The sequence below is a fragment of the Rousettus aegyptiacus genome, unplaced genomic scaffold (genome assembly GCF_014176215.1).
Source record: "Rousettus aegyptiacus isolate mRouAeg1 unplaced genomic scaffold, mRouAeg1.p scaffold_m13_p_17, whole genome shotgun sequence".
Taxonomy (NCBI): Eukaryota; Metazoa; Chordata; class Mammalia; order Chiroptera; family Pteropodidae; genus Rousettus; species Rousettus aegyptiacus.
In genome coordinates, this window is record NW_023416292.1 from 44,657,335 (window position 1) to 44,670,884 (window position 13,550).

Here is a 13,550-nt window from a genome sequence, read left to right on the forward strand (position 1 = left end):
GTAGTCGTGAAGAGTAGCAATAATAAAAACAGAAAGCGCCTGACATGGAACATGACAAAGGCTCGGTTCCAGCAAATACTCTTCATCATTGCTTTGTAAAGTCTCAGTGAATCCTTCATGTTTATATGTAATCAGAATAAGCAAAGATAACGGCAGTTCTTCCTGGAGGCTGCTTCCAAAAGGATTGAATAGACCACAGGTGGTATTAATTCATTTTCACAAGACTTTAAACTCTTCATCTAGAGAGTGAAACAGGTTTTCTGTGAGACAGAAAAGTCTGATGAAGATGGCTGGGGCCTTTCCTTATATCCTGTCCCAAAGTAGAAAACCTCAGTCAAACTTAAATGTCCTGCAGAGGCACCAAAGGAAACATCTGTCCAGCAGTGACTCCTCAAAGCTGTTTGCCCTGTTCTTTCTAATGCAGAAGGGGGCAGCTGTGACAGGAGGTCACCTGACACAGCAGCTTCAAAGCGCTTCTTCCCTACATCTCCCTTCACTCCCTCCCTTCTGAGGTCCTCACCCTCAGATTCTCAACTACCTCTATGAGAGGATAACCCTCTCATAAACTGGAGTTTTATATGTTGTTTTAATTTTTTCTGTTTTGTCGGTATAATTTCTGTCTGGAATCTAAATGTAATTGGTAAGTCATTTCTGAGATAGCTCATCCTGAACCCCCTCACTCTTCAGGGCCCGGCATCTCATCCCATTACTGGTTAGGTCACTGGTATTACCTTGTTAATCAGTGATAACTTCCTTTTCTTTCCGTTCCAGTTTCAAGGAGAAGCTGGGGCCAGCAGGCCCAGGAGTATCAAGATCAAAAGCAGTGGTCCTCTAGTAAAGACAGCCATCAAGGCAGCAAATCTAGTGACTCTGGAGAGGAAGCAGAAAAAGAGTTTATTTTTGTGTGAAGGTCACCACACGAAGTCCCGCCGTGCAGGGCACTTTGTTAGCCATCAGAGAAGAACCCAGGGCAATACTTCCCACTTTCTATGCACGCTTCTCTTGGTGCTCTTTTTTTTCCCTCTTCCTTCTATCTTTCCTTTTTTTTTTTTTTTAACAGACCCATTTCTTGGTAATCAAAGAACATTTGGGCTTCTCTCAACACTTGGCATTTGATTTCTAAGCATTTCTTCATATGCCTTCAACAAGTGCCAGCAAATATCTCATGGGCTGTACTTGAATTTCTCTGAGGCAGCTACTGTTTGCCCTGCAAATGAGAGTTTGGAGGTGAACAAAGTAACGATACAAACCCGCACAAGAATGTCATCCAGGTACCAGTGGGGTATTCTTGCATGTACCTGTGTCAAATCTGCACTTGACTCGATAGAGAAATGTATTCTTGATGTATGCAATTGCACATTGTAATTATATTAACAGAGAAGACTAATCATTTGTATAAATTATATATATTAGATCTTTGGTATGGTTTCTACATTCTCCCATGGGAACTTCTTCCTTCCTGATGTGGAATTGTACATTTAAACTTGGTCAGTGACCTTTGCAGTACCATCAACAAGCAGAGCAAGAACAGAGAGAGGTCCATGGCTGCCTCTACCATGTGCCCAGATTAATGTATATAGTTGATTGGAATGAAGATTTATGAATATTTGTGTTCCTTGAAGGCCTTTAATTTCTCTCTGCATATTAGCTTTTAATGTGTGATTTTAAAGGAGAATACTTTGACACCTATAAAAAATCAAAATACTACTCTTTTTAAGACATTCACAAATATTCACTTACATTACAGACTAAAGGTATTTTATTTGGATGTATATTTATACCAATAAACTGATTTTACAAGTGGAATTTTGACCTCCAGTTACTTTTTTAACTTAAGTTTGGCTTGTGGTGATGAACTGTGTTTCCCCTCCACACACACACACAAATTCAGAGTAATTACAGTTCCCAGATAATCAAACCAAGTTACATTCAAAAGAGATGAAACTTGATGATCCCAGTGCCTACTCTCATCTTTGGGAAATCATGAAATTTCTCAAAAGGTTTATTTATGAATTTCATCAGTTCCCATTGCTTTAAATCAAGGGTCATATATGGGATGTGAATGTGAATGTGAACTATGAAGTATGATTGGAAGAGTTGCCAGCAGTGTGGTCGTCTGTTCGAAAGAATCACAGAAGATGGGGCTGTGTGACATGACTGGGGGTTACATTTAGGGTTGATTTTATGTATAGGGTTAGGTATAGGGTTAGAATTAGGGTTGAGGTTTTATAGATGGTTAGGGTTAAGGTTTATGTTGGATTTTAGGTTATTGTTTAGGGTTTGGGTTAGGGTTGACGTTAGGTATGGGGATAGATTTAGGGTTAAGCTCAGGTTTGAAGTTAGGCATAAGATTAGGTTTAGGGTAAAAGCTGGGGTTGAAGTTCGATATAAGACGGGTTAAGGCTAGGGTTGAGGTTATGGGAAGGGTTAGGTATAGGTTTAGGGTTAGTGTCAAGTTTTAGGTTCAGATTGGGTATATGGTTAGGGTTATGTTTAATGTTGGGGTTGTAGAGTTAGGCTTGAGGTTAGATATAGGGTTAGGTTTTTGTTTAGTGGTATAGATTATATCAGTGTTTGGTTTAGAGTTAGAATTAGGATAATGGAGAGGGTTAGGTATCGTGATAGCTTAAAAATTAGGTTTAATGTTAGGGTTAGGGTTGGGATGAGGGTAAGGATTGGTTTTGAAATTAGAACTAATAGGGTTAGGGTAGTTAGGTGCAGGGTCAGGTTAGTTAGGTTATAAAGGTTAGGTTAGGGTTTGTAATGTCTGAAAAATGACTGCTAGAAATTTATTACTTCCAGGAAAATTACTGCTTGGCTATGCCCATGGGAACATGGCTATGTCCACGGGAATATAGGCTGTTACCCATAGGAACATAACATTCTAAACAAGCTTTCTGCTTCTGTAACCCCGCGTACGCACCTGAACTGTAAGTTGACAGGTACCGAATAGAAGAAAGATAGCCCTTTGTGTTTAGACAGAATGAAGAATGAGATTTGGGGCTTAAAAACCCTGTACCTCTACATTTCGGGGCTGCTTAATTTGGGGTCTTCGTACCCCTGGTAGAATAAAGAGTGTTTCCTATAACTCAGAGTTCCGGTGGTCTGTGTGTCTTTCGGGGGCTGATGGCTACATCATTCATTTGGAGGCCCCAGCGAGATCTCAGGGAATGGCCCTGAGATCTAAGACCGAACTGGCTTCCGAAGCGGTTGCTGTCCCTGTTACAGATTCAAAGGGGTGGCCAACCTGAGACATTTCAGGGCCCTCGAATGCCATGACAGGGTTAATGCAATCGTCAAGGACGCAACTTTTAGGACATGCTCTTTATTCCTGCTCCTGATGGGAACCTGGAATCTCCAAGGCCTCAGCGTCTGGATAAAAGGTACCTTCCTGGTTCTCTTAACTGGTCGTTGGGGGTCCGTGGAGAGACTGAATGCAGTCATATCTCCCGGACCATGGCCAGGCCGTGGGACGCCATCTCCTGTGCCCTGTTGTTGGGTTATGTTTATTGTCTCTGGTCCTGTCTAGGTTGTAGGTGGCGGGCTTCTCTGGGTCCACCTGCACCTCAGTAATTGTTCTCGTCTGAGTGTCCGTTTTGTGTTTTCTGTGCAAGTGATGGGGGGAAGCCTGAGTTCACAGAAGACACCCTTGGGGTGTCTCCTGTGACATTTCAAAGAAGGGTTTATAGAGGGAGCTGACTATTGACATAAAGTTTTCTCCAGGCAGGCTAAGGACATTGTGTGAAGTTGAGTGGCTGTCATTTGATGTAAACTGGCCTCCAGAGGGCTCTTTTGACAAGGGTTTGGTGAGGAATGTTTGGAAGGTTGTCACGGGAAACCTGGGACATCCCGATCAGTTTCCCTACATTGACCAATGGTTAAACCTTGTTCAGAACCCCCTCCTTGGCTACACCGGTGCTCCCTTTCTCTAGGGGCGTGGGTTTTAGTTGTGGGTACCCCCAAACATGCAACAACTAAATCTCCAAGACAGGCCAGTCCCTCAGTCCTCCAATCTCCAACGGAGGACAGTGACCTTCCCCCACCCTATAATCCAGGACAACAGAGGCCAAATAGTGCCACCTCACCTCCTCAGATGGGCAGCAGGTAACCCCTATGGGCCTCTTGCTCCCGCTCCAGGCAGGGTATCAGCCGATATCACCATCCCCGGCCATAGCACCACCCCAGGGGCATCACACAGACAGGCCCTTTATGGTTTACATGCCTTTCTCGACTAGTGACCTGTACAACTGGAAGGCTCAGAATCTGCTTTTCTCCTAGAAACCCCAGGCATTAATGGGACTCTTAGAAAGTGTCTTTCAGACTCACTGCCCCACCTGGGACAATTGCCAACAGCTTTTAATTACCCCCTTGACCTAAGAAGACCACTGACACATTTGGACTGAAACACAAAAGATACCTGTGGGAGGGAGGAGAGTTGAGGAAGCAGGGGAACAGATTGAGGAGGAATTTCCCTCCACCTGCCCAGACTGGGGACACAATTCTCAGGCAGGGAGAATGACATTAGATCAGTGCCACCAGATTCTAATTGGGGGAATTAGGATGACTGCTCACCAGCCAACTAACCTTTCTAAGGTAACTGAAGTTATACAGGGAGGGACCTCAGGAATCCCCTGGAGCGTTTCTTGAATGAGGTGCACCGGGTATAAGAGCCCATTGATCCTGAGGCCCCTGAGAACCAGCAGCCAATTAATATAGCCTTTGCTACTCAGGCTGTAAGGCCAGCGCTTTCAGAAAAGGCCCCAAGGCTTGCCCAGGGGCAGGTCCTTGGCCCTAGCTCCCGCCTGCTAGCCACCTGAGGCCCATGGACCAAGCCGCTGGTGCCAGGACTACACTCGTGGCGCCAAACTGCTGCACCAATGAAAGAGCCCCATATTATGCTTTTGCCTTTTTTGAATCTTCCCCTGCCTAGACACGACCCTTAAAACCCTGCCCCAATCCCGCCCGGGTGCAACTTCTCTGGCCCCTTTCCTCAGGACCAGTGAACTTCACCCGGGATTGCTTGCCTTTCAATAAAGGATGCCTGTTATTCCTGAGTCAGACTCTTGTCTGTTGAGCGGCCGAACCTTACAAGGCAGCCCCTGATATCTGGTGTAAATTGCAAAATTAGAAGGTTTTGCAGGGATGAACCTGTCTCAACTTGCTGAGATAGCCCAGAAGGTATTCAACAATAGGGAGACACCGAATAACCACAAACATATGGCTAAAATCCAAAGCTACTGTCATCAACCCAGCCAATCTGTTGTCAGACTCAGACCCCGAGAGCCCCGTTCATGACTGCACAGATTTCACTGACACTGTGTGTTCCTTGTGGCCAGACCTCAAAGACTCCCCTCTGCCTGAGGCCGATGAAGTTCTGTTCACGGACAGGAACAACTTCATGTAGGAAGGAAGGAGGTATGCTGGGACAGGTGTCATAACTCTTAACTGGCACCATCTGGTCACAAGCTCTTCCCCAAAGGACTTCTGCTCAAAAGGCGGAACTCATTGCCCTCACTAAGGCACTAAGATGGGGGAAAGGATAAGGCAGTAACGACATACACTGACAGCCAATATGCTTTGGCCACTGCACATGTACACGGAGCCATCTACAAGGAAAGAGGGCTTCTAACTTCAGCTGGGAAGGACATTAAGAACAAGGAGGAGATCTTAGCCTTACTTGAAGCCATATAAATGCCTAAGGCTCTGGCTATTGTTCATTGTAAAAGGCATCAAAAAGGGAATATTCCTGAACTAAGGAAAACTGAAGAGCCAATGCAGAGGCAAGGACAGTGGCCACAAGGCCAGTGGGGCCCCCATCACATCTACTGACTGTTGTCCCTTACCCAGAACTGCCTCTGTCTCCAACCTATATGGTGGAAGAGAACATATATTTTCAAGATAAGGGAGCCACTAGGAACCAACAGGAGTGGTGGACGACCCCAGATGAAAAAAATCGGACTCTCGCAGGCCCTTAGAAAGACTCTCCACCAACTACACCAGACCGCACACCTAGGGCAGACTAAGATGCTCCAGAAGGGAGAAAAACCACAGAGGAGATTGCCTCACGATGCCTGGCTTGTGCCAAAGTTAATCCAAGGAAGGGGAAGATAGAAGAACCTAGGCATAGAGAAAGAGGAACTTATCCGGGGGACCACTCAGAAGTCGATTTCACTGAGGTAACCCTGACTGTGGGGGGCTACAAATATTTACTTGTTTTTACAGACACATTTTGGGGATGGGTAGAGGCCTTCCCCACCAGGAAAGAGACTGCCTTAGTAGTTACTAAGAAACTACTGCAAGAAATCCTCCCTTGATTTGGTCTCCCCGGAACTTTAGGGTTGGATGACAGGCCAGCCTTTGTAGCAAAGGTATCACAGCAATTGTCTAGCTACATAAATTTGCAATAGAAACTCTACTGCGCCTACCAGCCCCAAAGTTCAGGCCAAGTATAGTAAATGAATCAGACCCTAAAAGAGACATTAGTCAAGTTAAGATTAGAAACTGGTGGGACCTGGGTAGAACTTCTCCCCTTTGCTCTTCTCCAAGGCAGGTGTACTCCATATATTAATGGAGTCACCCCATTTGAAATTTTCTTTGGAAGACCCCACCGTTAGTACTTAGAATAAAAGATGAGAAAAAGGCAGAATTGCATAACCTTGTCTTACTTAAGTCTTTACAGGCCCTTCAAAGTGTACAGAAAGAGATTTGGTCCCGGGTTCGTGCTGCCCACTCAGCCCCGGGGGGATGGACTTACCCACCAGTTTCAGCCTGGGAACTCTGTACGGATCCAGAAGTTCACTTCCAAGGGACTAGAACCCAAATGAAAAAGACCCTTCACTATTTACCTGACGATGCCCACTGCAATTAAAGTAGACGACATCCCATCATGGATTCATCACTCCCACGTGAAGGCAGCATGAGTGGGGACAGCTCAGGAAGATGGGCCCTTAAGACTAAGACCCAAGCGTACATAAGTATAACCCTCTGTTTCTTCCTTTTTTCCTCTTTAGCCCAGGCATTTGACCAGCCACAACCAGAACCACAAGGAGCATTAATAACTTTGCTAACGATAATATACAAGGTCTTAAATAAGACCACCCCAGACATAGGACAAGATTGCTGGTTGTGCCAAAACCCAAAACCCCTTTACTATGTCAGTGTAAAAATACCCCTAAATTTAACTGAGCTCAGCAGGCTAGAACTTCAAGTCAATTCACTAGTAGAAGTAGTCCTCCAAAATAGAAGAGGTTTAAATTTATTTTTCGTAGAACAAAATGGGTTATGTATGGCTCTAAGTGAAACCTGTTGCTTCTATGCCAATAACTCTGGAATAATTAGAGAAAATTTACTACAAGTACAGAGAAATTTAGATGCCAGAGAAAGACAGAGACTGGAATCAAATAACTAGTTTCATAGGATGTTCAATTGGTCACCATGGCTAACAACCCTTTTTTATCTGCTGTAGCTAAACCTGTAATCGTCCTCCTCCTCTTGTTAACTTTTGGCCCATGTTTCCTTAATTTCTTGTTTACATACATAAGGAAGAAAATTAATTCTATTAGACTTTCAGTATTACACAATAGATGCTATGAACAAATTCCACATGAAGAATCGACGATTTGATTGTCTGCTAAGGCCAGTGGGGAATGTAATGTCTGAAAAATGACTGCTAGAAATTTATTACTTCCAGGAAAATTACTGCTTGGCTATGCCCATGGGAACATGGCTATGTCCATGGGAACATAGGCTATTACCCATAGGAACATAACATTCTAAACAAGCTTTCTGCTTCTGTAACCCAGCTTACGCACCTGACCTGTAAGTTGACAGGTAGCAAATAGAAGAAAGATAGCCCTTTGTGTTTAGACAGAATGAAGAATGAGATTTGGGGCTTAAAAACTCTGTACCTCTACATTTTGGGGCTGCTTAATTTGGGGTCTTTGTACCCCTGGTAGACCCAGCTGGCTGAATAAAAAGTGTTTCCTATAATTCACTGAGTTCCTGTGGTCCGTGTGTCTTTTGGGGGCTGGCGGCTACAACAGATTTCTAGTAGGTTTAGGGTTAGAGTTATGGAGTGAGTTAAGTATACAGTCAAGGTTAGGGTTAGGGTTAGATTAATATTAAGAGTAGGGTATGGTATAGGATTAGTGTTGAGGTTAGGCATAGAGTAACATTTGTGTTAAGGTTAGGATTGATGTTAGGTAATGGGTTAAGATTAGTGTTGGGGGTATGGTTAAGTTTGAGAAAGGTTTAGGGTTGAGGTTAGATATAAGGGTAATGTTAGACTATGTTTGATGTTTAGGTTTCTGAAGAAGGATGAGTTTATAGGACTATGGTTTAAAAATGGTTAATTTTAGCTTACATTTTGGGTTAGGGTTACAATTAGTGTTAGGGAGGGTAAGATATAGCATTAGGGTTAGGTTTAGAGTTTGGCATGTGAGTTGGGTGGAGCAGGGTCTCAGGGAATCACCAGGGCCAGACGAACAGTGTTAACCAAGTTAACGGAGAACTCAGCTATAGTTCTTGCCTGTCCCTGCTGCCTGGGCAGAGGGAGGACTCAATAAAGAAACAGTAGCATCTACCAACATTTTCCTGCCCCTCCATTTCTCACTCTGATGCTAGTCAGTTCAGCTCTTTTCTATATGCCTCTTGTGTTAGGTCGGTGGGGGTCTGCCTGGAGGCTTCCCAATTTGACATCGGAATCCGGACAAGGGCCCACCCTAATCCTCTAATCCGCCACCACCCTAATCCAGATGCTCAATTGACATTCCTCATTCTATGCCCTTCCCCCACCTAACCATATAAAAACTACACCCTTCTGTCCCAGGGCCCGACTTCTCTGGCCCCTCTCCTCTCTGGACCAGAGAACCTCACCCGGAGTGCTCTCCCAATAAAGGCTTGCTTTTAAAACTTCTCTCGGAGTGTCATGCATTTACCTTACATCTTGTACTTTTCGAGCTGCTGCCCTAGTGCTGGAACTCAGAGCAAGTGAGTTTGTGAGTGAGTCTGTGCACAGGTCATTGAAGAGGAATGCCTGGGAATCCAGCAACCCTCTGTGTCACTCAGCCACAATCCCCACTGGTTTTCACAGCCAAATGCTATACGGACTTATCTTCCCTGCACTGGAGCCCTGGGCTGGGGAGCCCAGTGCGGGGCTGGGAGCCTTGTACCTTGTCAGGGGTTGGGGTCAACTCTGCAGCCATGACAGCCCTCTCGATTCTTAACCACCATACCATAAGTGTGGGGCCTGCCTATTTCACGTCTCTGCCCCTCCTGCCAGTCTCATGTGGCTTCTTTTTTATATTTTTAGTCATAGGAGTTGTGTTCAGCTCCTCTTCAGGTGGTTCTCAAAGATAGTTGTTTTATATTTGTATTTTTGATGTGATGGAAGAAGACAGGCATAATGTTGACCTACTTCGCTATTTTAACCAGAAGAAACGTTAAAGCAACTGCTCGGATGGTCAGTTTCTTTTAGGATCCTTTTATAGGTGTTCTTTCAAAGTCATTTTGCCTTTTAGAAGCTTCTATATGTTAATCAAAGAATTCAGTCCATTGTACCCAAGAAGTTTGGAATTCTCTTTTTAAGGGAGGCCCCTTGAGGTGAACATAAAACCAAATTTTTCCTGAATGGCCATTAGAGTTTCAAATTACTTTGCTTAGTTGGTCCATTTTGTTTTTTAAAAGGGAGGTACCAAAGTGTTTGCATATATAATTAGCTAGATTTCCCAAAGAAGAAACTTTGGGGAACTTTTAGAAGGTCTTCTTGTTAAAGGTAAATTCTCCCCAGAATTGTCAAGACCAGACAAAAGAGGTGATAAGGCTATCTTTGAGTCATTTAATTCCTTAGATGATTTTACCAATTGAAATATGCCTCCCATTCAGCTGGTTTAACATTTCTAAGATCCACTAATTGTTCGTATAAATATACTAATTTTAGAATTTCAAAAGATCCCCAGGGTGGCCACTGTAATTCCAATTTGTCCTTCTCATCGGAAGTCGATAGAGACAAATACTTAGCAAAGGATGGAACATAAATATAGCTTCCATTCCAAATTGGAATTGTCTATCCATAACAAAAAAAAAGGGTGCCCTATGACAAAAATTAGTATCAGAAGATCCCATGATAAAAGCTCTAAACTTCAACTGAAGGAGAGAGATTTGGAACCAAGAATGCTCACCACTGGGATCCTGGAGCCATGGGTGGAACAGCAGAGCACAAAGAGCTCAAGCAGCTACCTCGCTTGGATCCAATGTCAGCACCAGAATTGAAGGAAAGCATTCTTTGTATTCCACTCTTGGCACCATATATACCTAACAAACTCAAAAAGAGTCTAAAGGCTTTGGTTAGAAATCAATGATAAAGATTTATTCAAGGGTCTTAGAGATTTCAAACTGAAAACATAACTTGGCAATTCCCAGTGTTCCAAAGAAGAAAGAAAAGCTAAGAGTTCTTATAGTAAAAAGTATGTTCTTGAGAAGAATCAATCCTGCTCTCTTAGCCTAAAGATTGGTACAGGATGTTTATCATTCTGATGTCAAGATGTCTAAATAATAATGGCTGGTCATGTTTGATGGTCTGGATAATGGATATTAGATGGTCTGGATACATGAACCATTCTTTCCTTAATCCTTCAGAGGGTAATGAGAGGCCCACTAAAAGAATATGTACTGCACATGCACATGCCACCACTCTTCTGTATCAGGAACAAGGCAGGTGTCTGGAGAATCCAAATACCAGGATCTGCCTCTGGCTTTTAAAGTGATAAAACATATGCCTAAGAAAAACCCTCACCTACACATGCTCATTTCTTTCCCAGAAGGCTGAACTGAGAAAATCTGGACTGCCTTTCCAGGGCAAGACCAGATGGGCTGGCCATGAATTCTTGAATTGGGAGACACCTGGACATCTTAATGGCTATGGAGTCCAGATGGCAAGTCCAAACGGAAATTTGAACTGTAGCCACTTTAAAGCTAACACCTCACAAACAATAATTTGGAGGGATGGGGGTTCCCTCCATGCTGGAGGCTATCAGGTATGGAGAGCTCTCACTGCCCAAGGCTGGTGACAAGATGACTTACTGCATGTCAGTAGATGTTTCAGTTCCTGGGCACCAGGAACAAGGCAGGTGTCTGGGAAGATTGTGTCCCAGCAGCTACAATTGGTTCTTGGGGATAACAAAACATATGCCTAATTAAAAGCCCTCATCTACACATATGCATATCACCCCTATGAAGGCTGAGCTGGAAAAATCTGGACTGCCTTGTCAGAGTGAGGCCAAGTGGGCCGGCCGTGAATTTGTGCAATGAGAGACACTTGGAAGTCTTAATTGTTAAAGATACTTGGAATCCCATCATGCTGCCCTCTCAATGGTTTTCATGAGTAGTGGGGCCTCCCTTACACTTGAGGATTTGCAGTGGTTTGGGTCTGCCCACTGAGCCTCTTAGTTTTGGAGGGTCCCAGGTGCTCAGACCCTGATGACAGGGAATCTACTGCACATGCATGCCACCACAGGTTCAGAGCACCAGAGACCAAGAACAAGGAAGGTGTTGGGAGAGATCTGGTCATAGAAGTGGGCTCTAGCTATTGGGGGTAGCAAAGCATATACCTAATTAAGAACCCTCATCTACACTTATACACATTCTTCTTTCTAAAGGCTGAGAACGCAAGATCTTGACTGCCTTGCCAGGGCAAAGGCAAGTGGACTAACCACGGTTTCCTGCAATGGGAGACACCTGGACATTGATTACCACAGAAGCCCAGAAAACTATCAGCAAGTCTAAATGGGGGGCAGGGACTGTGGCCACTTTGAATCTACCACCTCATGGCAATTTGGGGAGAGGTAGAGGTTTCTTGCACACTGCAGGTTATATAAGTGGTTGGGAACCACCCCTGAGCCCCAGACATGGAGGGCCCCAGCTGCCCAGGGCCTGGGGATAGGTTGCCTACTGTGGATGTGCGGGTTGTGTAGGTTCTGGCACCGGGTACTGGGATCAAAGCAGTGGCCTAGAGAGGTCAGGTCTCTACCTCTTGGAGATAACAATGTATATGCCTAATTAAAAGCCCTCACTTGCACATATGAGCATTCTTCCCCTTGAAGTCTGAGATGGGAAGATCTGGACTGCCTTGCCAGGGTGAAGATGAGTGAGCTGGCATGGATTCTTTCAATGAGGGACATCTGGATGTTGTAATGACTGGAGAAGCCAGGGACCCCATCAGGCAACAAGTCCAAATAGAAACTTGGACTGTGGCCACTTTAAGGCTGCCACTTCACAACAAATGCCAGGAGAAGTAGAGGTTCTCTCAAAACTGGAAATTATACAAGGGTTTGGGAACTCCACCCATAAGCACCCCAGGTGTAAAAGCCCTAGCTACCCAAGGTAGGTGGCAGATGCCTACTGTGCATGCACAGGTTACTGCAGGTCCAGGGCACTGAAGACTAGAAACAAGGCAGGTGTCTGAACAGGCCGTATCTCAGGAGCTGTCTCTGGCCCTTGGGGGCAACAAGACATTAGCTTAATTGATAGCCCTTACCTCCACATGTATGCATTCTCCACTGAAGGCTGAGGTGGGAAAATCTGAACTGCTTTAAATCTTACCCCTCAAAATGAATCCTGAGAGGAGTGAGGGCACCCTCCACATTGGAGGCTATCCAGTGGTTTGGGAAAGGCCCCAGAGCTCCCCAAGCCTGAAGGCCCCAGCTGATCAAGACCAATTGACTAGCTATACATGGTACATTTGCATGTGTGGATTACAACAGGTCAGGGCAGTAGGACCAGAGATAAGCAGTTTTCCGGGGTGGCTGGATCCCTCAAGATGCATCTTCAGGGTAAACGGGATCAGAACAAGTCTCCTCAAGATGTGCCATATTGGCATGGGAATTATTTTAAGTCCAAAGCAACAAAGCCCCTGCGGGCTCATGAGAAGCTTTTATCTCTCCCTTAAAGAATTTAAATTTGAGGAATTACCCATAATGAGTCATTATCAGAAGTAATTTTTTATGACCTATCTGTATGGCATTACAAACTTCTAATTACTCAATGTCTGCTCTTAACATTCTGTGAATGACCTTCCTCTCTTCTGAAGCCCCAAGGAAACTTACCTAATGCTTATCACAGAATGCCATATATATCTCATTTTAACTTTCTGTGTCTGAACCTCTCATGTATATAGGGTCTCTCACACTCCTTTATGTGGGGTTCCGTACATATGTATGTAATTAAATTTGGTCATTTTCTCTTGTTAATCCATCTCCTGTTGATTCCATTATTAAACCAGCAGAAAGAACTTAGAAGGGTAGAGGTAAGTTTTTTCCTCCTCCACTGGGGTATGAGGCATATACCTAATTAAAAACCCTCACCTACACATATGTGCATATTTCTTCTGAAAGCTAAACTGGGAAAATCTGGACTGCCTTGCCAGTGTGAGGCCAGACAGGCTGGCTACGGTTTCCTCCAATAAAAGACACCTGGAATTCTTGATTGCTAGGGAAGCCTGGGGCTCAATCAGTCAAGTCCAAATGGGGATTGACTGCTGCTTGTTTAAAGCTTCT

General features: G+C 44.4%; 1 protein-coding gene across 7 annotated transcripts in view; it reads left to right on the forward strand.

The window, feature by feature from the left end:
- The window catches only part of CARMIL1 (capping protein regulator and myosin 1 linker 1), a 262,957-nt gene extending 261,151 nt beyond the window's left edge, over nucleotides 1-1,806 (forward strand). For all 7 annotated transcript variants that reach the window (XM_016140897.2, XM_036235257.1, XM_036235261.1 and 4 more), the window contains one exon: nucleotides 772-1,806. In XM_016140897.2, coding sequence (XP_015996383.2) covers nucleotides 772-908 — 137 coding nt within the window. In that variant the 3' untranslated portion in view covers nucleotides 909-1,806. The remainder of the gene's footprint in view (nucleotides 1-771) is intronic.
- Nucleotides 1,807-13,550: the final 11,744 nt, after the last annotated feature.